This window comes from Bos indicus, chromosome 9, assembly GCF_029378745.1.
Source record: "Bos indicus isolate NIAB-ARS_2022 breed Sahiwal x Tharparkar chromosome 9, NIAB-ARS_B.indTharparkar_mat_pri_1.0, whole genome shotgun sequence".
Taxonomy (NCBI): Eukaryota; Metazoa; Chordata; class Mammalia; order Artiodactyla; family Bovidae; genus Bos; species Bos indicus.
This window is the reverse complement of record NC_091768.1, coordinates 73227419-73254302: the sequence shown is the minus strand read 5'-3', so window position 1 is coordinate 73254302 and position 26884 is coordinate 73227419. Positions and strand designations below refer to the sequence as shown.

The window sequence follows — 26884 nt, the reverse complement described above, 5'->3', positions numbered from 1 at the left end:
TTCTCCATCTCCATCATTCTTAGGTCAGTTAATAGAATTTCTTACGCATGTCAGTACAGCAGTTTTCTAACTGCTCTTCCTCAGTCTTTCCTCCACAATTCATTTTAATTCACAATATGGTATGTCTTACCAATGTTGAAATTCTTTTAGTGGCTCTTATATTTCAAAATCAAGTTAAATACCTAAATATTACATGTGGTCTTAATGAGTTGCCAGTTTTTCTGTCCTTCTCACCCAGTTAATCTCTTATTTCCCAACCATGCTGATCTGCTGTCAGTCGTATGCATTGTGTCAGGTTCTGAGTCCCTATTCCTTATTTTTCTCTCCAAGATTCACTAGGAATCTTTTGAAGGAAACTTGTCTAATTCTTCCAATATAGTGGGTTAGGACCTTTCCTATGCATTGTCTTTGTGTCTCTTATAGCAGTTCATATTGTAATAATGTTTGTGTGGTATCTCTGTTAGACATAAAGTTTCTTGAGGCTATGCGTGTGTGCATGCTAAGTCACTTCAGTCGGCGACTTTTTGCGACCCTGTGGACCCAGTGGAGTGGGCTGCCATGCCCTTCTCCAGGGGATCTTCCCAACACAAGGATCATACTCACCTCTCTTACATGTGCCTGCATTAACAGGCAGGTTCTTGACACTAGCGCCGCCTAAGTATCATGTCTTTGATCTCTCTATTCTAGTACCTAGTAGAGAGAGTCACCCAACATTTCCCTCCTTTCTGTCATGAATTAATACATGATTGTTAAGAGATTAATTTGTGTCTATAGATTCAGTGTGGTATGAATCATTGAGTACTTAATATATGCCAGGTATTGCTCTAAACCCTTTACATGTGTTAACTCATTAAATTCTCTTAATCTATTAGATAGGTTTTAATATTGTTACCACTTTATAGACAAGGAAACTAGGCACAGAGAGAAGTGAAGTGATTCACTTGAAGTCAGTCAGTAAAGTTTCAGGGCCTGGATTCAACCCAGACTACCTGGCAGCAGGTAGACTTCCTCCTTTACTATACTCTCAAGTGAGAGTCGACTGGAGGATTTTGACATGGGATGGTTATTGGCTGTATCATAAGTATTTAATTCTTTTGCTAGTAACTCTTTAGAGCAGTACTCAACCGGAGGTGATTTTGTCCCACAGCAGACATTTGGCTCTGTAGACATTTGGGGGATGCTGTTAAGCATTCTGTAATACACCGCTTCACCTTCAACAAAAAAATATCCTGTCCAAAATGTCAGTAGTTAAGAGTGAGAAATCCTGCTTTAGAAAATGTAAGAGTGTAGGATAGATTTTACCATGATTTTTTTTTTCAGCAATAAAAGATTCCACGTTCAAAGATGTTCCATTTATAATTCCCTTTAGTTTTCACCTTCATTCCTTTTAGGAATTTACTAGGAAATGATTTTGTTTGTTCACTTCAGCATTCAGCAAACATGTATAAGTGATATGCATTGTATCAAATACTTCAGTTGTAGAAATAGAAAAATTCAAAAGATTCAGTCCTTGCCCTCAGGAAGCCTTGGAACCTAACAAGGGGTTACTTAACACGAAAAGACAAAACTCTTGAGAATGTTACTTTCAACCTTACTGGAGCATTCTGAATATAAAGTAATCATTGGATGATTGATTGAGTGAACTTTGTACCTTTGTTTCAAAACATGAAATAGAAATCAAGAGCATCTCTGAAGAATAGTATAGAAATGAATTTTTAATGTTTTGAATGTTTTGATATATATGGTTTTCACTTAAACATTTTTAATTATAAAAGGTATATGTAGTCATTGTAGCATAGATGTATATAAATTTTGAGATGAAAAGTCCTTCCTCTTTCCTAATATCGTCTCTCGAAGTAATCACTTTAAAAGTTCATTTACATTCTTGTAGACATTTTAATGCCAATAGCACAATGGTATAGCATCTTTGCTGTATAATATTGCAGTTGCTTTTCCCATTGTACGGAAAGCCTCATGGTTTTCTTTCCGTACATGTAGGTTTACTATTTTTTCTGAAGCAAATTTTTTCTTTGTTTGGATGCATCATAATTTGTTAACCATTTCCTCATTGAGGTACATCTACAATCATTTTGCCATTACAAACAGCACCACAGTAAATAATCTTGTTTATATATTGTTTGCACAGTAGCGTTCGTATTTCTGTAGGACACATTTCCAGAAATACAATGTATATAGTAAACTTTTTTATTTTTATCAAATAACCCTGCCAAAGGTTGTACTCTTGCCAATGGTGTCAGATAGTGCTCTTTTCCCATTTTCCTTTGCAATGCTGGATGCTAATAAAAAAAGTAGAAATCCTACTTATTCCTCTGCTCCCTTTAACCGTATGCTCCCCTTCTTTTACCATCTCCTCTTTTCAGTCCTCCTCTCCCTTCTGCTCATCCCTCCCTACTCCATTTCCTCTGCTACACCTTTCTTTGTGTTGTGTATTTTGAACTGGTCTATTTATTGGTTTGTCTGGTGGGTCAGACAGTAAAGTGTCTTGCTTACAATGCGGGAGACCTGGATTCAATCCCTGGGTTGGGAAGATCCTTTGGAGAAGGAAATGGCAACCCACTCCAGTACTCTTGCCTGGAAAATCCCATGGACAGAGGAGCGTGGTGGGCTACAGTCCACGGGGTCGAAAAGAGTCGGACACGACTTCACTTTCACTTTCATTTATTGGTTTCTAGGAGCTCTTTATGTATATTAACCCCTTCTGTGTATTTCCTCACATACACTATGTTTGCTTGTGGTATCTTTTGGAAACATTTTAAAATTTTAATGTAAAATTTGTCAGTCTTCCTTACCTGAAAATTAAATATATTTTTTTATTTTCTTTATGTTCATATCTTTAGTCATTAAGGAATTTATATATGATACACTGTAAACCTATGATAGGGTCTTTTTTCCAAATGGATAGCCAGTATTCCCAATACAATATTGGATATAACCCATTCTTTTCCTGCTGATTTGAAACATTTCTTTGCATATGTTAAATTCCTACTTTTTTAGAGGACTGTGTATAACCTGTATTTTTGTTGTTGAGTTACTTAAGTCATGTCTGACTTGTGACCCCATGGACTATAGTCCACCAGTCTCCACTATCCATGGGATTTTTCAAGGCAGAAATGCTGGAGCATGTTTCCATTTCCTTCTCCAAGGGATCTTACTGACCTAGGGATCAAACCTGTGTCTCCTGCATTGGCAGCTGGATTCTTTACTGCTGAGCCATGAGGGAAGCCCCTTGTAACCTATATATTCCTATGTATTTTTCCATACATTTAATTCTTATTTTTATGTATCTCGAACATAAATATATTCCTATTGGTTCATTTGCAGGTGCTTTATTCTAATTCATCAGGCTGTTTTTGTGCCATTACCACATTTTAATTATTTCAGCTTAATGATTGATACCTGGTAGTTCCAGTCAACTATCATCATCTTTAAAAAATTTTATTGGTCATTCTCTCACATTACTCTTTGAGGTGAACATTAGCTTAGCATGTTTTCCCCCACAGTAGTCCCATTGGATTTTGTAATACCATGTCTTTTTTTTTTTAATGTACTCTTTAGACTGACTTGTATGTGTTATGTGCTAAGTCACTTCAGTCGTTTCTGACTCTTTGCAGTCCTATGGACTGTAGCCATTCAGGCTTCTCTGTCCATGGGGTTCTCTAGGCAAGAACACTGGAATCAGTTGCCATGCAATCCTCCAGGGGATCGTGCAGACCCAGGGATCGAACCCAGGTCTCTTATGTCTCCTGCATTGGCAGGTGGGTTCTTTACCAATGGCACCACCTGGGAAGACAATTAAGCAAATTAAAAAAAACACTAGGTTCAAGCCAAGTTGAGGTATAATTTTTGTGTTCCTGTTTATGACTAGGTACATGTTTATTCCAGCACTTTCTGACCTTACAATTGACTAAAATCACTTAAAAAAATAAAAGAGGTTAATGGGTACAGCAGTATCCAGTGAAACTAAAGATACTTGACAGTAAATATGTATTGACCACGAATTTCAGCAGTTATTTTTGATGTAGAAATTTTCTGGCAAGGATGTTCTATGAACGATGATGACATAATTCCAAAGAAGAAGATGTGACATTTTTTTTTTAGTTGACAGTATTTTAAAATAGTTGGTATGCTTTTACAAATACAATATTTATTACAAAATTGTTGTCAGGTAGAGGGTTTAGGTGGGAGAAGGTAATGGCAGTCCACTCCAGTGCTCTTGCCTGGAAAATCCCATGGACGGAGGAGCCTGGTAGGCTGCAGTCCATGGGGTCTCGAAGAGTCGGAACAGGACTGAGCGACTTCACTTTCCCTTTTCACTTTCATGCATTGGAGAAGGAAATGGCAACCCACTCCAGTGTTCGTGCCTGGAGAATCCCAGGGATGGGGGAGCCTGGTGAGCTGCTGTCTATGGGGTCGCACAGAGTCGGACACGACTGAAGCGACTTAGCAGCAGCAGCAGCAGAGGGTTTAGGTAATGATATCCTTGTTTTGCCCATGGGATAAACTCAGTCTGTGGAGTATTTGATGACTCAGTCTAGGCTCAAGTTCATAAATTTTCTGGTGGCAGAGCCTTAGATTTCTAGCCATGCTAGACTAACTAGAATTGATTACTGCAAGGTGGAAGATACCTATAGAGTTTAAAGTGTCCTAGGAATGAAGAAGAGAATGCCTTATTAATGGCTAGGGGAAAGTTAAGGGATTATAAACAGATGAGACATGGCAGCATATTTTATGGAGAAATCATTATTACATATGTTTTTATGGTTTTTGTTTTACCTCTTCTTAATTTAGCTTTTCCCATTTTAAACAGTAATTATCCTCCCTAATTTAATATATTTATTTGTTTTACTCTCTCCTTATTGCATGAGAAAATAGCCCTTGAAAATAAATCTATGAAAGATCTTTTTTTTTTAAAGAACTCTTTCCTTCAAAGCTTCAGTGTTATATAGTCTTTAAAAATGTCTTTTGTCACTGCCCATTCTTTTTCAGAACTTTTGCCCCATTAACACTTAAAAATGACTTTTCTTGTGTTATTTTCCAGGTTCAGTCAAATCGCATTTCATTTGTTAAGTTGTTCCTAATTACTCAGATGCATACTTAGAATTCTGTTGCTTATTGTTTCTACAACTTAATCTCCACAGCTTTTATAATTGTCTCAGACTAGTGTATAAGCTCTTTAATCACCATGTGATACATATCCTTTTTTTTTTAATCTAGCTGTGTCACTGCCCAAGGTTCTATAATTTTGACAAAGCAACTGTTTTGAACCTTAGTTTCTCTAAAGTAGGAATAATTATACTCACTTTGCATGGTTGCTGTGAAGGTAAAAGAGAATATACAACCTCTGGCAGAAGAGCCTACATGAGCACACGTAGCAAGAGTCAGAATGGCTTCTAGAGCCCAGATCTCTAAGCATTAGGAGGTGGCTGGTGTTACGTGCAAGAGGTAGGTAGAAAGTAAACTGAGGTTATTGCCTGAAGAAGAGAACTAAGATCACTTGCAAAAGCAGTGGGGAGGAACTCATGGTTTGAAATTTTAAACCCTCAAGGGGAAGATGAGGGAATACAGTAAACATTTTACATTTATATGTGATGGATATATGTTATCTCTTCTTGTTCCATGACTGGTTATTTTAGTTATTAGTTCATTTCTGACCTGTGTCAGTAGATTTTACTTGTCATCAGCTTGATGCTAGTTATGAAGGGAACTGTGTAATGTGGTTGGATAAATGGAACCACATCACACTGCTGTTAATAACAGCTTAATAGAAAATGTATTGAGCATATGCTTTTATCGGTTACGGATAACATAAAATTGAATTAGCGTATTTCCAAAATAGGCGGAAGCAAGGTTCTCAAGGGGAGAGTTCTAGGGTTGGAATTACTGAACCCGCTGAAATAGCATGCAGAATTTTCTGTGCTGTGTATTTTTCTGTCAAAAGTGTCCCATTCTCATTAGCTTTTTCAAAGGGGTATCTGACCAAAATAAAAAGGTTTATGAACCATTGCTTTAATGGTTGATATTCAGATTCATGTTTTTTTTTTTCCCCTAAATAAGACTTTCATTTATATAACCAAATTTTTGAAATACTGCATCTTTGGTTTGAGGTTTGATATCCTGTAGATAGAAATCGCCAGAAATGAAAAATATTTACTGCATTCCTAGAAATAGTCCTGGTAGCTCAGATAGTAAAGAATCTATGTGCAATGCAGGAGACCTGGATTTGATCCCTGGTTGGGAAGATCCCCTGCAGGAGGGAATGGAAACCCACTCCAGTATTCTTACCTGGAGAATCCCTATGGATAGAAGAGTCTGGCAGGCTACAGTCCATGGGGTCGCAAAGAGTTGGACATGACTGAGTGACTAAGCACAGCCAGAAATAGTATGAGTTCATATTGTGACTTTTCTTTATGCTTAAAGACCTTTTGCTTTATGAGCCAACTAATTTTTATAAAAGTCACCATTAAAGTATTTTAATGTACTAAATGTGTAAGTGAGTCAAGGGATTTTTTTATACACAAAATAGAAGGTATTAAAATTAGTTTTAATTATCTTAAGTTTTATATTCACTATATTCCCTAAAGTATACCTTAATAAGTATTTTATAATCAGGGAAAAAAAAAAGGCAGAAGTGGGAATTAACCTTGTCTTACTTGGATTGAGACATTTTTATGTATTCTGAGTCTTTTACTCTATTTTGACAGAGTCCAAAATCTGCTGTGCCTCTTTATCAGTCAGAGTGTTCTCCCCACCTACACACACCACTCCCTCATTCCCCCTCCCCCCGCCCCCCCATTATCATCATCATCATGCTCTCAGTTTCCTCCCTTTTAATTCACTCACCCCTTTCTAAGTTTGCTAGAATTTTGAAACTGCTTTTATCATGGAAATCAAACCCCTCCAGAATTCTCAACCTGTTTTCCTGTGTTCATGTATATCCTCTCAAACTCCAAGGTCTAGAAAGTCAACTTTCTTTTCTTTTCTGCCATTTCCAACCATATTCCTTCACTCTCTTTCCCCCCTTAAATCCCGGCTCCTTTGAAGCTTCTGTCTTTTGCCCTAACCAGCCTTCACTGATGTCATCTCCTGAACAATGTCATAGTTACTGTTCCTTGATCACTAAGACTTTGGCAGCTGATTTACAGTTTTCTTTTATGCCCTGAGCTCTTCATGATCATAGCTTGTGTATCCACGTGGGAAAACAAGTCCAGTGCTCTGAACTTGGCAGTTCCTTGACCAGCTCATTTCCAGTGACCTTCACCTTCCATCAGAAATTCACTGATGAATTCCCTCCCTTCAACTTCCTCTCCCTTCAAATCATGAAATCACGTGTCCCATTCTGACCACAACCACTTCGTTGTATTTCTTGTCATGAACTTTTCTTGACCTTTGGACCCCAACTTTGAGTGCATCAGCACTCTTCCTTTATCATTTTGTTTAATCCAGTTTAGAGTTCGTGATTTATAATTTCAGTAACTCCCCCCTTTTGTTGCCATTCAACCACCTTTTTTTCTTTGCTTGTTTTTTGTATCTGTTGAGTAGAAACCTACCTCTGAATGATGCAGTCAGTATCTTCTTTGTGCCTCTTCCTGAATGACTGAACATTGCTAGAAAAAGTCATATGGACAGGCAGATTGATTCCACTGCACATTCATTATTACAAATCTTAAATGGGCAAATCTCAATTTTAAATACTGTAAATCTCAGTACTGTCCAACAGTTCCCCCATTTTGGTGTGTGTTCAACTCATCCTTTGTGCAAAAATTGAAAGCCTTATTCGCTTCACTAGTCTTTTAACTTTTCTCAGTCACCCTCAGTCTCACCAGATAACTAGTTGCTATGTTATGGAGAAAATAGGAACTAACTATTAGGAGTTTTCATCTTCTAGCTTCTCAACATACCAGTCTGGTTTCTATTGTAGTAAGAGTGCCTTTCTCCTATTTTAGTTCAGTTTCTACCTGTGCTTTATGACCCATCTCTTTCTGCATTGTCAGAAATTCTAAAACACCTGACATGATCTTTTTTCTTCTTGATACTTTGAACCAGGCTTTCTCAGTTTTGCTTTCTCCATCAGATGATCCCATATAACATTTTTGCTACCATTCTACCACATTCCTCCTGTTGCCAGTCAGATTTTTTTTAAGAGTCATTGGTCCATATATCTACACAATTGCTTATCTAAGCCCTTGGGACCAGATTTGACTCAGAAATCAGAAGTTTTTGGATTTCAGAAAGCATTAACACCTGTGGTGTGATACCCCGATGGGATTTGGGGCAGCACCCTATGATCATCACATTGTTATTTCTGCACTGGACTGTGTGGCTTTTCACTTTAAGTGGAGTAAGTAAGGGCTGCAAAAAGCTTCACTTCAGTCCAGGTCAGGTTTTACTTCCAAACGAGTTAAAAAAAAAAAACACCTTGTTTTTTTTTTTTTTTTTTTTTAGAGCTTTTGGACTTTGGAATCATGCGTAAGAGATAGTGGACATGCACTTGCAGCTACTTCTGTTTTCTTACCTTCATTTTCTTTTTAACCCATTCTAACATTTCCTCCCCTCATGTCTCTCAAATGATTCTTGCTAACTCTACTAATGACCTTTATCTAAAGGGCTTGCGTCACTAGTGAATGTTTTCATTCGTCTCACTTGATTGAACAGCAGCCTCAGACTCTGGTGATGCCAAATCCCCTTAGCTTTGGGCACCATTCTCCCCTAGCCTTCCTCTGTCACCTTTTTGCAGGCCTTGTCCTTCCTCTTTCTTACTGTCTCTTTCAATGATTAAAGGTTGCATTTCTTCCATGGCTTTGTCCTCAGAGCACTTGTTTTCTTCCTCAGTATTCTCTGCTGTGGTAATCTCACTTATGTCAGTGCCTTCAGCAACTAATTATGTGCTGATGAGTCACAAATATATACTCCAGCCCAGACTTCTTTGAGAGTGACCATTTATCTTTTCCTCTATTTCCCTTCCCCCTCACGTTCTTACATCATTTTCTGGGCTTCCAGTTGTGTTAGGACGAACATTGGGATCTTTGCTGTGACTTAAAGGCCCTGCATTGCCTGACCATCGCCTCCTTCTTCAGCTTCATTTTACTCTGCTCCCTCTCCCCTCTACTCTCACTCTCTGAAGACCACGGTGCCTCCTACAGTAGGGCCTTTATATATAAGCTGCTCTCTCTGTTTGAAATGTTCTTCTTTGTAGTTTATTCCTATTCATTTTTTTTTGCATCTTAACTCTTGTTTTCATGTGCCTTGTCACCAAATCATATATGGATTATAACACTAGTGACAGTTTTAATTTTACTTATATTTTTGTGATCAGTTAGTACATTTTCTCCACTATAAGCTTTCTCAGTACAAGGATTGTGTCTGCTTTTGTTCAACATTATATTTCTAGCATAATGCTTGGCATACAGTAGGTAGATAACAAATGTTTTGAATGAATTATATACATTAATTTACCTTTTCTAACTTTTAAACAGAATTTATGTATATACACTTACCAGTGCAGCAGTGCAGTTTCTATAGTTTTATGTGGACAAAATCCTAATGGTACTCTTACTGAAAATAACAAAAGTTCATTCTAAAGAATTCCATGAATTAAATATATATATATTTAAAGGTTCAGATGCATAAAAGTCTTACTTTGACCTAGCTCATAATTTTATCTTCCTTCATGTTCTTAATTTTTCAATTTTGACCTCTTCCCCCGTATTCTATATAGATATCAAGTATCTATACTTGCGTGCTGCAGTCCATGGGGTTGCAAAGAGTCGGACACGACTGAGTAACTGAACAACAAATCAAGTATCTTACTAAGTCTAGTATAATGACCAAGTAAAATATATGCAGTGTGTAGTACAATTCAGCAGACTCTCAACTTGCTCATCAGTTTGTAGGTATCATGATTAAAAATAGTTTAACCATCTGCTAACTGACTGAACAATTTTAGTATTGTGAAAGGGTGTGGTAGGAGAGAGAAAGAGATGGTCTAGGTATAATGTCAGAACGAGGCTCAGTGCAGAAACCACCTTGTGACCTCTTAATATTGAAACTTAAGAGTCAGTTCAAAATTAGGAAGAGATTTGGTGGAGGGTTAAGCGTAGAAGAGTCCTGACAAGAGGGGATTTCCCAGAACAGGGTGACAGAAGAATTTCTTTCAGCATTTTAATATTTCACTGAATTTTTTTAGAGGGAAAAAAATATGTTTAAAGATGTGATTCTGTGAAAATTGTCATAATACATATTTAATATACAATAAATGTTTCTAGGAATCAACTTGAATTAATGAGCTTTTTATATTTTACTCTTTAATTAGGAAAATCAATAGATTCCCAGTCATCTCAAAGTGAATCTGAAATTGTGCCAAAAGTTACTAAGATGACTGTATCTGGAAAGAAGCAAACTATGGGATTTGAAGTGCCCAGGTAAGGTTTTTAACCCTTCCTCCTTTTTTTTGAATAAGTATTGTCTCCTTGTTAGACTATAAGAATCTATTTGAATTTTGCATAATATAATCATTGAAGTACAATAGGTCCTCAGTATGGCATAATGCAAAGAAAAGGGGATGAGAAATTAGGCTTGATTGTGAACTCATATGTATGTTAATCGCCCTCATTGTCAATTTCCTCATACAAATTATAGCTACTTTAATGTAAAAAGCCTATGATTTTGTGAAATCTAGCACTGTGAGGTAGGGCATCCTTATGCCACTAGATGGCATAAACAAGCAGTGTTTGGGAATTAAATGTAGCTGGTGAATCATGCAATCATTAATTAAATTTTTTTACTATTATCATTAAACTCTTTTAGACTTTGATACTGAATAACATGGATCGGTATAACAAAGACAAAATATAAAATAAAGCATTCCTAGACTCGCAGATATCTAATGAGAAACGATAATAAGTCATACGTAGGTATTACTCATTTATTCTTTCTTTGCATAATCTTTAGAATTCTGTCAAGAGTTTCTATAGATGAGGAAAGTGGGTTACTTGAGACATAACAGCAGAGTCATAACTTTAACTATATATATTTTGTCTACCAGTTAGACAAGAAACACTTATCAAATGTAAACAATATATATTTTTTTCAATTTCAGGAAATACAAACTCAGCAGCCATTATTTTCTCCTTTATAGCATTTCTTTATATAAATTAATAGAAATATCCATGAGTGTTGGGACGAATGTTAATGATTATTTTGTTCATTTTATTTATTTTATTTTTTATTTTATAAATAAAATATTTGGGTTGTCAGAATCATAAATACCTTTTTATTCTCCTGTCTTAAGTGCCATTTAATCCTATTATGGAATTATTTCCATTGAGCAAGGAAAAAATAAATAGACTATGCAGTTCCTTGTTCTAAGGATTTTAAAATCTTATGCAAAAGGTTTTAGAGGCTTAGAAAGCAACATGCAAATGAGCCTAGTAGAAAGAAAAGAGAATGAGAAAATGGGCTTGATTCTAGATTTGTCTATGTATATTTGTGTATATATTACAGCCCATGGGGTACTATATATTAGAAGTAAATACATAGTTATGTTTGTGAGTATTTATAACAGTAATACTCAATAATTAATTAAAATTATTGTTAAATTATTGTTAATTGAAATTATTAATATAGTAATTAATGATCAAGAAAAAATGCTTAATTCAAGTAGTAATTCTTAGAATACTACCTTTATGCTTTATAAGTATAATGCTTTTCAGAATTTATAAGACTATATGCTTCATGAGGACAGGGACCATTAATGTTAATCATTATTTTCTTTTCATAGAATAGATGTTTAAATATTTATTGGTCAGAGTCCTTGGGAAAATACATTAAAAAAAAAAAAAACACCTGTAAATAGTAAAAAGCAGACCTGTGAGCCGGTATTTTGATGTGGCTCTGTAGGAGAAGTCATCAGAATGTGAAAGGCCTACAGGTACAGATGGAAAGTACTCAGAAATGCGTAAATACTGCTCAGGGACCAAGCTATATTTACATCAAATACTTTTTTTAGGGTTTTGGGGAAATTTATAATAAGGATAATATTTAGGCTGTTGTTTTTGTCTCAAGAAAGCACAGAGAAATAAAATTAAGTAAAAGTCATTAGAACGTTGCGTAGAGAACAAATAACTCTGTGGTTAATCTCTTCAATCTAAATTATTAACTTTCCAGTATCATTTAAAAAACTTGCAAAGAAACATGAAGCCTCTCAATACATGTGGAAATATTCCCAATTTTGGAAAGATGGTTTAAAAAAGCAGACCAGTCATTTTATAGTAATAGATACGGTTGCACAATTATATGATAAAGCACCTGAAAAAATATTCACAAACTTATTCTTCTATACTTTGTTTCTTTCAGTCAGTAATTATAGCTCTGAACTTCTAAAGTTACTTTACCTCATCTTAAGAGATTTTTCAAAATCTTAATTAAACATTAACTTTTTCTTTATAATATGCAGAAGTTTTTACTAAGGACCGACTTACCTAGAATGCTTTTCTAACTACTTTGGCCCTTTCCTCTAACACTGCACGGGTTAGTGAATTAAAATGCAGTTTTTCTAAAATTTACTTGAAGAGAATGTTGTGAAAGTTAGAGAAAAGCAAATCTTCCATGTTACTGAACTTTAAATGAAATAATCAAGACAGACCGTGTTTTGTGTTGCTCTTCCTATCCTGAATAGGGCTGCCTAATTTGTGGGTGAGCCCAACTTCAGCCCTGAGCCCACTGTGTCAGTCATAGCTGTTCTGCTTTTGTCTGTTTTCTGTGTTGGAGTTACCATGAGTTTTCCTTTGAAGAAAAGCCTCACTAAAAACAGAAGGATCTGAAGCCAGAGATTGTGATTTTTTTCCCAGGTCTGATCAGAACTAGAGCCTATGACTAGTTATTCTGGTTGAATACTTTGACTGTAATTTGTAGGGTTTGTTTTTTTTCTTTACTCCTCTAAATACAGAGTTGTCATGTTTTTGTTTTTGAGAACTAATTGTGGACATTCAAATACATGTTTGAAAATTTCAGTTTAAATTTGATTTACTTAGCTTGGTTTGTTGGACTCTTTTAAGAGTGGGAACAGTTTCCACATACTTAAATTTTTTCCCTGTAGTTTGAAATGAAGCCAATCTGTCTAAGCAGTGAGTGCTCAAGTTGGTTAGTGGAGATTTGCTAAAGCAAAATAAAACAGGAATGGATAAGAGGCTTATAATAAAGTTGAAAATATAACTAATGTGATTCTTTCCTGAGGCGAAGGATGAGAATCAGTGTTGAGCATTTAAAAAATACCAAGAGAAAGAACAGTGAATCTGTTTTTGTTACTCTGGGCAGGAAGAAAAGAGATTTACTGTTCGTACACATCTCCATCACACTACAATCCTTAAGTGATGTTTGTAAACTTCTTTCTATATGTAATTCTTTTCTGCCACCTCCACATTAAGATGGGTATAATTGGTTTCATTCTGACTCTTTGCGACCCCATGGACTGTAGCCTACCAGGCTCCTCTGTCCATGGGATTTTCCAGGCAATAGTACTGGAGTGGATTGCCATTTCCTTCTCCAGGGGATTTTCCCAACCCAGGGATCGAACCCGGGTCTCCTGCATTGTAGACAGACGCTTTACCGTCTGAGTCACCAGGGAAGTCCATTCTAATAACTTGCAATAACCTGTTCTTTGTCCTAAGTCTGTTTATTTGTGTCATTGAAGGAAAGGTAAGGCACATCATAGTCTGTTTGATTACATTACATCTTTCGTAGCTATCCACAGGATAGCACTGGTATGATTTCCATGGAGCACAGTCAAAGAGCTAAGGAAGAACTAAGTAAGATCAGTGTTTACTTTTGGAGGCACTGTCATTGTCAAGGAGGAAAAAAGCCAGATGGTTTTATTTCTGTTTTACATATCTGAGTTCCTCACTAGATTGTAAACTTTTGGGATCAGTTGATAACTTTTTCATTTCTATATCTTTTCTTCTCAGCAGCAGTGACTAGTGTATGTTACAGTTTTTAGTGGATCAAGTATTTATTGAATTAATGAATTAAAACTCCTTTGCCAAAAGTAGTAAAAATGTAGACATTTAGAGATTCTTCCTTTAAGGACAGTGTTTGAGCAAAAAAAGATTGTAAGTCTCTGTGCTGTTGGAGGAATGAGTTAGGGATTAAAAACTGATAAAGCTATTGTTTTTTTTTTTTATGAATTTATCTGCTGGAACACATTTGGTACCAATTTTTACAAAATATCTCCTTTATGCCACCTGTTTTGATAGGACTGTATGGCTAAGCTATGGGTTTAGACATTGAGTTTCAGTTACTTTATGGGATATTTTCTTCTTATCTTAGTTTTTAGCAGTCTGTTTTTCTCCTGGAATCTTCTAAGTCTGTATTTGTGTGGTTTGGGCCTAACTGCTTATCATTTCCACCTTAACAGACTCTAGCCACTTAGCGGAGATCATTTTTTGGTCTGCAGATGTAAGAATGTAAAGAGATGTCTCTGCCCTTCTGACATTATAGAATGTCAGTCAAATTGGTTTAAATATTCTTTTTTTTTTTTAATTTATTTTTTTGCTGAAGGATAATTGCTTTACAGAATTTTGTTGTTTTCTGTCAAACCTCAACATGAATCAGTCATAGGTATACATATATATATATCCCCTCGCTTTTGAACCTCCCTCCCATCTCCCTCCCCATCCTACCCCTCTAGGTTGAAACAGCCCCCGTTTGAGTTCCCTGAGCCATACAGCAAATTCCCATTGGCTCTCTATTTCACATATGGTAATGTAAGTTTCCATGTTACTATTTACATACATCTCACCCTCTGCTCCCCTCTCCCCATGTCCATAAGTCTGTTCACTATGTCTGTTTCTCCATTGCTGCCCTGTAAATAAATTCTTGAGTACCATTTTTCTAGATTCCATATATGTGCATTAGAATATGATATTTATCTTTCTTTCTGACTCACTTCACTCTGTATAACAGGTTCTAGGGTCATCTACCTCATCAGAACTGACTCAAATGTGTTCCTTTTTTATGGCTGAGTAATATTACATTGTGTACCACAACTTCTTTATCCATTCATCTGTCAGTAGACATCTAGATTGCTTCCATCTTCTAACTATTGTAAATAGTGCTGCAGTGAACATTGGGATACATGTGTCTTTTTCAACCCTGATTTCCTCAGGGTATATGCCTAGGAGTGGGATTGCTGGGTCATACAGTGGTTTTATTCCTAGTTTTTTAAGGAATCTCCATACCACCTTCCATAGTGGCTGTATCAGTTTACACTCTCAACAGTGCAAGAGCATTCCCTTTTCTCCACATCCTCCCCAGCACTGACTGACTGTAGACTTTTTGATGATGGGCATTCTGACCAGTGTGAGGTGATATCTCACTGTGGTTTTGATTTGCGTTTTTCTAAAAATGAGTGATGTTGAGTATCTTTTCATGTATTTGTTAGCCATCTGTATGTCTTCTTTGGAGAAATGTCTGTTTAGGTCTTTTTCCCACTTTTTGATTGGGTTGTTTGTTTTTCTGGCATTGAGTTATATGAGCCACTTGTATATTTTGGAAATGAATCCTTTGTCAGTTGTTTCATTTGCTATTTTCTCCCATTCCGAGGGTTGTCTTTTCACCTTGCTTATAGTTTCCTTTGCTGTGCAAAAGTTTTTAAGTTTAATCAGGTCCCACTTGTTTACTTTTGTTTTTATTTCCGTTACTCTAGGAGGTGGGTCATAGAGGATCTTACTTTGATTTGTGTCATCGAGTGTTCTGCTTATGTTTTTCTCTAAGAGTTTTATAGTTTCTGGTCTTACATGTAGGTCTTTCATCCATTTTGAGTTTATCTTTGTGTATGGTGTTAGGAAGTATTCTAATTTCATTCTTTTACATGTTGCTGTCCAGTTTTCCCAGCACCATTTATTGAAGAGGCTGTCTTTGCCCCAAAAATAAGGTACCCATAGGTGCCTGGGTTTATTTCTGTGCTTTCTATCTTGTTTCATTGGTCAATATTTCTGTTTTTGTGTCAGTAGCATGCTGTCTTGATGACTGTAGCTTTGTAGGATAATCTGAAGTCAGGAAGGTTGGTTTCTCCAGCTCCGTTCTTCTTTCTCAAGACTGCTTTGGCTGTTTGGGGTCTTTTGTATTTCCATATGAATTGTGAAATTTTTAGTTCTAGTTCTGTGAAAAATGCCACTGGTAATTTGATAGGAATTGCATTGAATCTGTAGATTGCATTTGGTAGTATAGTCATTTTCACAATACTGATTATTCCTACCCAGGAACATGGAATATTTCTCCATCTGTTTATGTCATCTTTGATTTCTTTCATCAGTGTCTTATAATTTTCTGTGTACAGTTCTTTTGTCTCCTTTGGTAAGTTTATTCCTAGATATTTAGTTCTTTTTGTTGCAGTGATGAATGGGATTGATTCCTTAGTTTCTCTTTCTGAATTTTCATTGTTAGTATATAGAAATGCAAGTGATTTCTGTGTGTTGATTTTGTATCCTGCAACTTTGCTAAATTCACTGATTAGCTCTAGTAATTTTCTGATACTATCTTTAGGGTTTTCCATGTACAGTATCATGTCATCTGCAAACAGTGAGCGCTTTACTTCTTCTTTTTCAACCTGGATTCCTTTTATTTCTTTTCTTCTCTGATTGCTGTAGCTAGGACTTCCAGGACTATGTTGAATAACAGTGGCAGAAGTGGACACCTTGCCTTGTCCCTGGTCTTAGGGGGATGATTTCAAGGTGCTACTGGTGGGTGGGGGATGCCAGGTCTTGTATTCAAGTGGTTTCCTTTTTGTGAGTTCTCACTATTTGATACTCCTTAGGGTTAGTTCTCTGGTAGTCTGGGGTCTTGGAATCAGTGCTCCCACTCCGAAGGCTCAGGGCTTGATCTCAGATTATTCTCTATGTTGGCGTGTGACTTCACTACTTAGATTCTCTGCCAACACTCCCAAGAAATATCCTAGTACCTCTGGGAAAGCAGCAGCTCTTCAAGGGTGGTTGCCAGACTCGGTTTAAATATTTTTTATTCCTGTCTCTGCCTTCTGTAGAGTAACTGCTGAAGAAAATGGTCATAGTTTCCATACACCTCAAAAAGGACATTCTAGTGAAGATACCAGCCTTGTTTCTTCTGATGCACTTGAGAGTGCTTCTAAATCAGCTCTTCCATCCCACACCATTCAAGCATCAGAAGAGCAGAGTTCAACACCAACACCAGTGAAAAAGTCTGGCAAGCTGAGGCAACAAATAGATATTAAAGCGGAACTGGAGAAGCGGCAAGGAGGAAAGCAGCTCCTCAACCTAGTGGTCATTGGTAATGCCTTTTGTTCTTCTGGATTGTCAGTCAGCTGCTCAAGCCCAATAATTGTCTCGTGGCAGCATGGGAATACACTCCACTCTGAGTTTTTGTGTGTGTGTAAATAGACATGAAGCAAGAGGGCATTGTACCATAACGTTGAGTTGTCAGGGTCACTTGGGGTGAAATAATGCCAAGTTGCCAAAGAGGTCTTTAGACTTGGTTGTGGCCTTTTCATTCTGTGAATATTGGAAAATGGCATGTCTTGTTGATCATTTTGATTTCCAGAAATCAAGGAAACTTCCTCCCTTCTAAAGAGATATGCTCTTTTTTCCATTTTAACAACTTACTTGGCAAACTATTATTTGATAAAAATTGGTGTTTATTGCTCTAAACTATTGAATTACAAATTCATGCTATGCCTCAATGTGAACAACATCTGGAAAATGTACCTAGTATTAAATCTTGAATCAATTTTCCTTAGGTCATGTTGATGCTGGGAAAAGTACTCTGATGGGACATTTGCTTTATCTTCTGGGTGATGTAAACAAAAGAACTATGCATAAGTATGAACAAGAGTCTAAAAAGGCTGGCAAAGCTTCGTTTGCATATGCATGGGTCTTGGATGAGACTGGCGAAGAAAGGGAAAGGTAGTCATTATATATAAAATTTTCATTCTGAAATTGTATATAGTCTTTAAAAAATTGTGTAATATGTGTTGAGTATGCATGAAACAAATCATGAAATATTTTAGACACTATTTTTAGAAAACTTTCAGTTATCAGGGAAATATTTTTATTGTAGTTTTCGTTGTAATCTACATACAATGTTTTACTCCTTTAAATTCTATGGAAATAGTTTAAAAGTATGTTTATTAAAAGAAACTGAAAGAAAAACATATATACACAGCAAAAGGCAGTAAAATCTCTTAGTTAATTATTCTGTGGGAGAAGTTTTGCTTGTTACCTCCCTGAGTATATGTCAATTGTCTTGATTTTGAATTAACATTATGAGAAAGACTCTTAATTTAAAATTAGTATATATAGTGTTATATATATATATATATATATTCTTTATATATATGTAGAGTTATTACTGGAGAAGGCAGTGACACCCCACACCAGTACTCTTGCTTGGAAAATCCCATGGACGGAGGAGCCTGGTAGGCTCAAGTCCATGGGGTCGCTAGGAGTTGGACACGACTGAGCGACTTCACTTTGACTTTTCACTTTCATGCATTGGAGAAGGAAATGGCAACCCACTCCAATGTTCTTGCCTGGAGAATCCCAGGGATGGGGGAGCCTGGTGGGCTGCCATCTCTGGGGTCGCACAGAGTTGGACACGACTGAAGTGACTTAGCAGCAGCAGCAGCAGAGTTATTATAATATCAGTTTATAAAGGAAAAGTAACTTTTTGTAGTATACTATCTTCTGTCTGAAATCAAAATGACTAGTAAATTCAATTACAAGATTTAATTCATCTTTATACTTTCTTACTATGTTTTTATGAGACACAGTCAACAAACAGTTAGTTAAACCTATCTCCTGCTATGCAGATCTAATCCAGTGGATTGCTCCTGAATGTGTAACTGTGTTTAATGCTAACTTTGGGAAGATTCTAGGAGAATATGGCCACTCATATCCCTCTGATCAAAGTATTTCTTTTGAAGTCTTTTTAGAGTGGTAATATATTTCATGTTAGAACTGTTAAGGATGAGGGACCCAATGGCACCTTTGTCTGGAAAGAAAGAGGATACCTAATAATTAAGTGAAATGGCAATTATACCTACCATCTCACACTAATATTCTACAGCCTTCTGAAAGTCATAAATCAACTAAGAAATTACTCCGTGTCCTGTGATGTCTTCATTTTGAATATGATTAGAAAGTATTAAAAATATGTGTGTTTATTTTCTTGGAGTATTGGGTAATCTACATTATAATATATAAAATAATTTTCAATAAAGCTGGTCACAATATTCCTTACCTCTTCTGATAAGTAGAATTTTACATCATAGTGGTTTGAATTTTGTTTTGTTTTTTCTTGTTGTCTTTTTTATTCTTTACGGTATGACAAGCTTGTTTTTCAACTTAGAAAAAATAGTTGGACAGTTATAGATTTTTGGAAAAATGAATATTGGAAAACAGTAGAATTTTGTATGATATCTGCTTTAGGAGACTAAATAATTTTTACCTGTCAGCATATCAAGTAGATTATTGAAGTATATAGATAGCTTTTTAGTTTTCTTTATACCATCTGTCAACTAGGTAGAGAGATTGAGAATTGTATCATTTAAGTGAGAAGTGGCTTGTTTTAATTTATTTCATATGTGAGTTGAGCAGACAATTGAGGTAATAATTTTTCTCTTTCTTAGAATAATTAATAATTTTAATTAAGAATTTAGACTGTTATTTTTCCTATATTATTAAATAACTTAATCTCTAAAACTTGATTATTTCTATAGTTCTAACCATTTTATGTTTTCTTTAAGGGGGGTAACAATGGATGTTGGTATGACCAAGTTTGAGACCAAAACCAAAGTTATTACATTAATGGATGCTCCAGGCCATAAGGATTTCATTCCAAATATGATTACAGGAGCAGCCCAGGTACCAGATATTTCCTTAACCAAAGTACAGTGAATGTAAATAAAATTTCCTGATGCTGAGGTTATAATCCTAGGATTATAACTTAAAATATTAAAGTTCTAGCCTTGTAAAAAATTTAAAAAAATAGAGAAATACTATATTTTTCATTGTCTATTTATTGGTACTTTATAAAACCTTAGAATTCTAATTTATTACAAAGTAGCAAATGTATAAAAGCCACGAGTTTCTTTAGTAAAAATAATGGTAGGGACTTGATAAGGCATAGCTTTGTATTTCATTTATTAATAAATTGGAGTGAATATTTCAACATAAGCCTTTTTGTTGCATTTATATTCGTATTCGAGTCCTGTATCTTTTTAAAGAGCTTATTTATACAGAAATAGGGAACCTTGGGAGTTTTCCCCCTGTGGTCTTAATGGGATTAAAAAACAATTGTAGTTTGTAAATGTACATGATTCTTAATAAGGATACTAAAAAAAAAATTCAAAGATAATAACTTTAACTAATTAAAACAATGAAAATAGCATTAGACATATGGAACATTGATTTCTTCTATAATAGATGATGATTAGAAAATATGGAGAGTTCATAACACAATTATTTGTCCCTGTTTACTTACGTTTTAACTTTATGTTTTTGTTCCTTTGCCCAGTTATCATAATTGTTATGTAATCAAATATGGGAAGGTTTTGTTCTTTATGTCATTGTTTTTTTGACCACATGCTAGTACTTTCTTCTATTTAAAATTTTAATCCATCTGTGTGACTCCTTTGATTTGCTTGTGTTTGGTGTCAAGTTAGTCTTCCTTTAAAATCTGACCTACACAATTACTTCAGTAGTCTGTCCTTTGAATTAAAATGCTGTGACATTGTTTCTAGCTTAGATTTTTTTTTTCTTTTCATTTTTTAGGCAGATGTAGCTGTTTTAGTTGTAGATGCCAGCAGGGGAGAGTTTGAAGCTGGATTTGAGACTGGGGGACAAACACGAGAGCATGGACTCTTGGTTCGTTCTCTTGGAGTGACCCAACTCGCAGTTGCAGTCAATAAGATGGATCAGGTATTTAAAAGCTTTTTGAGTATTCATTTTAGATGCTGATTAAGATGATGTTCTGCCATATTGATGACCTCAGATGTGACTAGTATACATTTTCTTGGCCCAGTTGTCATATTTTAAAGAATAAATACATGATGCTGATATTAAATGAGATATTAGTAGTATTAGGCAAGAAGATAAATTTTTACTTTCAGAATTAACTTATAAATCTTAAAATCATTTTTAGTTATAAAAATTCTTATTTATTCTGGTATGAGGAAAACTTGAAATAAACTATATTTCCAGCTTCCCCCTCCTGAAGATTTTTAACTTTTCATTTTGTACTTCCATTCAGTTTATTTTTGCACATAAAAATCTTTTTCTTTATAACATTGGGTTCTCGTCTGCTTCATTATTTACTTTTTTCAAAAAATTGGCAATATTCTTGTTTTTATTTCCAAGTAACTAATAATTTTTATGTAAAGAGATTTTTACAGCTTTATTCTAGTATATTTTGAAGATATACTTTATTCAACAGCCCACTACTTTAGAATATTTTCAGTTTTGTGCGTGTATTTAGAAATAGTTTATTCTGTGGAAATTTCCGGGCCTAAGGATATATATGTTTTTTAAGTCTTGCTGTACATGATCAGAAGGGGTTCCCAGGTGGTGCTAGTGCTAAAGAACCCGCCTGTCCATGCAGGAGACATAGGAGATGTGAGTTTGATCCCTGTGTCTGGAAGATCCCCTGGAAGAGGGCATGGCAGCCCACTCCAGTTTTCTTCCCTGGGGAATCCCATGGACAGAGGAGCGTGGCAGGCTACAATCCTCATGGTTGCAAAAAGTTGGATATGACTGAAGTGACTTAGTACACACACATGAACGCACATTCTTTGTGTATTTATTTATCATTTGTATTTTTTTGAATTTATATAATTTGATTTTTTTAAGTTTTAAAACTGAGTAATTTGTAAGCAAAATAAAGACATTATCATTTCCTTTTAATTTCTTTCTTTATGCTTAGGTATTTTCTTATCCTGGGATCAAATACATATTCACCTAAATTTTCTACATGGTTCTTTTATGGTATCATCATTACATATACCTTTTATTTTCCCCCCAACATTTTAGTATGAAAATATTCAGACATAAAGCAAAGATGGAAGAATTTTATAGTAGACACCCAAATTATACCTCCTACATAATATTCTTCCCCTTGCTTGATCTCATTTTTGTCTGTCTACCCCTGTATCCATCCATTAATCCATCTTATTTTGACACGACTTTCTATGTAACTTACAAGTTATAGTTATTTTTACATTTACCCCTGAATACTATAGCATGGGAATAGTTATCTAGAATTCATATCACATATGAACATTACATATACTAAGAAGTCTAGTTGACTTGAGTAGGTGTCAATAATTTTATCTTATTTCAGTTGGTCAAGCAGTTGGTCCAAGCACAAATTTAATAAGTATCTCACTTTTTCTCCTCACTTTTGAATTTACTTTTAGAGGCAACCCACTCCAGTATTCTTGCCTAGAATATCTCATGGACACTGGAGCCTGTTGGGCTACAGTCCATAGGTTACAGAGTTGGACATGGCTTAGTAACTGAAAAACAAAAACAAAATTAGCATACACAAAAAATTCTATGTTTTGGTGTTTGTTTCCAGGCTTTCTGTTGTAGGAAAAGCTACTTTTAGATCATTTTAATAGTGAGATCTGACATTCTGAGCTTTAATTTTAAATAGATTTCATATTTTCATAGATGTTATAATTATATTTCATAGTCTTAATTTATATTTTATTTCAGAAATTAAAAATTTTTATAAATAGCATGGTCTTAAGCACAGTTTTAAAAATAAATTGGATCTTTGTCAGGTTAATTGGCAACAAGAAAGGTTTCAAGAGATTACTGGAAAACTTGGGCACTTTCTTAAGCAAGCAGGTTTTAAGGTAAGATCATTTTAAATTTATTTGGTTACTTTTCGTAAGTCTCATCTTACTGATATGAGAGAAAAAGCTACTTTGGTATTCTTGTCTTGTTCAGTATGTTTAATTCTTTTTGTTTTTATTTCTCCCTGGTCTTAAATGTATCTTATGTTCTTTGGATTACTTTGTTTTAGAAAATTGCATAAATTGGCTTGGATTTAGTATAAGTAGAAGACTTTTTCTCCACTTATTAGATGTATAGATTTAGGGAGGTTACCAAGGAGTATAGAAACTAGTAGAGAGAAATTCCTCCAGCAAAAGTATGAACTATACCTATGTTACTAGGTAAAAATGCTTGAGTGTTTTGGAACAGACTTGTAAGTTTCCCACAAAATAAAAAAGGTTGGAAACTGTTGAAACAGATAACATCAGGGCAGTAGTTCTGTGATTTAAGTTACTTTTTGAAAAGTACATTGTTACTTTTGCATACTTGGTACAGTTACGGTAATAGTGAACCTTTTAGCTTTTTAAAAATAGTGTTGTATTGGGAATTCTCTGGCTGTCTGGTGGTTAGAACTCCTTGCTTCCAGTGCAGGGGACATGAGTTCAATCCTTGGTTGTGAAACTAAGATCCCACATGCCTGTGGCACAGCCAAACAAAAAAAGGAGAAACAGTGTTGTGTTGAGTTTCATGTGTTCAATCCTTTTTTTATAGGAAAGTGATGTAGCTTTTATCCCAACAAGTGGTCTCAGTGGTGAAAATCTAATCACAAGATCTCAATCAAGTGAACTAACAAAATGGTATAAAGGACTATGTTTATTAGAACAAATTGGTAAGACTACTATCATATTAATTTTAATACATTATAAACTTGATAGTAATTATTATTTAGAGTTCTTTATAGAGGGCAGTGATTTATGTGAAAATGGATAGCGTTTACACTCAGGAGTGAGATTACCAGTTTTAGAATTATATGAATATTCAAATTGGTGCCAAATTTTTCTTGTTTAATTAATGCCTACTCCACTTACCTCACAGACTGTTGTGACATTAAATAAGAAACATGTGAAAACATTTCATAAACTACAAAGTGTTATATGAATCACAGTCAATTTGCTATTAGTATTTTCTAGGAGACATAGGAGTATAGTGGACTCATTGGACATGAATCAAAAATTACTTTTAAATTAAACCTTTCTATTTTTACCATTTTTTCCCAGACTCCTTCAAGCCTCCTCAAAGATCTATAGATAAGCCTTTTAGACTATGTGTATCTGATGTTTTCAAAGGTAAGTGCTACCTCTGTTGGTCTTCTTTAGTATAGCCCCTGCCTTTTCGTTTTCTCTTGACCTCTGTTGTTGGACAAAATTATTATTTTGTCTTCAGATTCTCCCTTCTTTATGCTGCTACTGCTGCGGCTGCTAAGTCGCTTCAGTCGTGTCCGACTCTGTGCAACCCCATGGACGGCAGCCCACCAGGCTCCCCCGTCCCTGGGATTCTCCAGGCAAGAACACTGGAGTGGGTTGCCATTTCCTTCTCCAAAGCATGAAAGTGAAAAGTGAAAGGGAAGTCGCTCAGTCGTGTCCAACTCTTAGCGACCCCATGGACTAGTGGTACATAATTCTAGTTACTTAATGCCCCTACCCAGAAAAATCTTCAATTTACTTACCATTTCCTCATATCTTACTCAGGCTTCCCTTGTGGCTCAGCTGGTAAAGAATCTGCCTGCAATGCGGGAGACTTGGGTTCGGTCCCTGGTTTGGGAAGATCCCCTGGAGAAGGGAAGGGCTGCCCACTCCAGTCTTCTGGCCTGGATAATTCCATGGACTTTATAAGTCCATGGGGTTGCAAAGAGTCAGACATGACTGAGTAACTTTCACTTTCACTTTTATATTTTACTCATCTTCCAAGTGTAAAAAAAACCTAGTCTTTTATCTTTCTAGCCTTGTAGTTTTGTTTTTTCTCCCATTAGATTGCTTTAGTTTCTGTATCCTTCAGCCAAACTGGATCATTCAGTGTTTCTTAATCATACAGGGTTTTTATTGCCACTGTGTCTACCCATCTTGTGTTCTTCTCTCTCTTCACTTGTTCATTTCCTACCCATATGTAGCAGTTTCGGTCAGGAAATAGATATGACAAATAGGTAAAATAGGAAGTTTAATATAGAGAATTATTAATATGATAAAAAAGAGTGACTATAAGATACCAGGGACTATATGGCACCCTAGGACTGATGAAGTGAACCCAAGGAAGGACAAACTTAGAAGAGGTGTTAGAGGAGATATTGTATTAAATATCTAAGAATACATCTAATTTAATGTTTACAAGGCCTTACATAAAAAAATATAACATGGAGATGATATAAAAGGCCTTAATAAATAAAAGAATATAATGTACTTAATATGTTGGAATAATCAGTATGGTAAAGATGTCAGCTGTTGCCCAAATTTTCATTACCACAGTGTGGGCAGTAAAGAGTAGACCATCTGAGCCAACAGGGAAGTCCCAGCAATAAATTGATAATCTGGAGGTGATAAGTGAGGTCATCCACACACATACCCTGAGGTGTTCCTCCATGGTCTCTCTATGTGCTCTCGTTGCATGCAGTGTTATACCTGTCTATGCTGTTTATTTCCTTTAGATTGTGAACTCCTCGAGAGCAAGTAGTGTCACTTCTATTTCAGTATTTGCAGGACCTAGCTCAGTGGTTGGCACGTAACACATACTTAATAAGTGTTTAATAAATGAGTAAATGAAGGTGCTTCACAAAAATCATTCAATGAAATTGAAATTTATTATTATCATCTTCCAGCATTCTAGTAGAAGAGAAATGATGGTAATGCTTTTCAAAATGCTACTGTTATCTATTTTAAAAATAAGATGTGCTTAATTCTTTTTTTGACTAACAGCATTTGCTGACTCTACTTTTTTACCTCCTCTTCTTTCTTCAGGCTGCTTCCTGGTTTCTGCCTGTATTGCTCTCCTCAGTGTTCCCACTGAGATTATCAAATGACTTCTTGGTTGCCAACATCAGTATGCATTTTTCAGTTCTGTCTTAGTCCCATCTACCTGAAGTTGGCGTTTCTTCTGAGGCTGCTAGCCACATCCACCCTGAAACTTTTCCCCCTCGGTCTCTGTGACCCACTCTCTCCTGCTCTGCTGTCTCACCTCTCTCCATCTCCTCGGGCCTCCTCTTCCTCTGTCCTTTCGCTTGGGTTCTGTTGCTTCACTTCTCTTATTCTACACGCTTCTTTTTGACCAGCAGCCATGATTTCTTCTATCTCCTACATCTTGATGCACCCCAGATCTTCAACCCAAACCTATTCTCACCCTGAAGATACATCTGCTAACTGCTGCTGGGCATCTCCACAGGGAGTGTGCTCCCAGGGTTCCATTCTTGTGGATTTGGTATGATTGGGGCCCCCTTGAATGCATCTTCTTCACCTGTCTGCCTTGCAGACACTTCAAATTCACCAAGGCTAAAATGAATCTTGTTTAATTTTCTATCTCATGGTTAATACAGATCATCTCAGATTTCTCTTATTTTTGCCATTATTCCCCACTTACCTTATCACCTTAAATCTGTCATACCTTATTCTCAGATTCTTGAGTTTCTTCTCTTTTTTCAGTCAACATATGCATTTCAGTCAACCTCTCCACTCTGACACAGAAATACCATCATGTCACTTCTCCATTTCATAATTCTTTACTAGTTTCCAGTTACTTAACTGAGGATGAAATTCAAACCCTAAGCATGATTTATGAGGCACCAATATTATTTGTTCCGTGTCTGCATCCTTTGCTTCCTCTCTTGGCTTTCCCTCATTATTCCATATGGTCCCTTAGAAATTCCATATAAATGACACATGGGTCTTAGCACAGCCCACATTCGTTTATGACTATGCCTTTGCACTTGCATACAGGCTGCCTGGTAAACTCCTGATTCTTTTTCTTCTAAGTGCCTGGCGTAAGTGTAGTCTTTGCCCATTATCATGGATTCTTTGATG

At 35.8% G+C, this 26884-nt stretch overlaps 1 protein-coding gene across 6 annotated transcripts in view; it reads left to right on the top strand.

Annotated features, from left to right (window-relative positions):
• Positions 1-26884, top strand: part of HBS1L (HBS1 like translational GTPase) — an 85138-nt gene that overhangs the window by 44694 nt on the left and 13560 nt on the right. For 5 of the 6 annotated variants that reach the window (XM_019967471.2, XM_070796213.1, XM_070796210.1 and 2 more), the window contains 8 exons: positions 10331-10439; positions 17054-17316; positions 17783-17948; positions 19790-19907; positions 20817-20963; positions 22826-22900; positions 23592-23709; positions 24098-24166. In XM_019967471.2, the coding sequence (XP_019823030.1) occupies positions 10331-10439; positions 17054-17316; positions 17783-17948; positions 19790-19907; positions 20817-20963; positions 22826-22900; positions 23592-23709; positions 24098-24166 (1065 nt within the window). The remainder of the gene's footprint in view (positions 1-10330; positions 10440-17053; positions 17317-17782; positions 17949-19789; positions 19908-20816; positions 20964-22825; positions 22901-23591; positions 23710-24097; positions 24167-26884) is intronic. The other variant, XM_070796209.1, reaches the window with a different exon arrangement.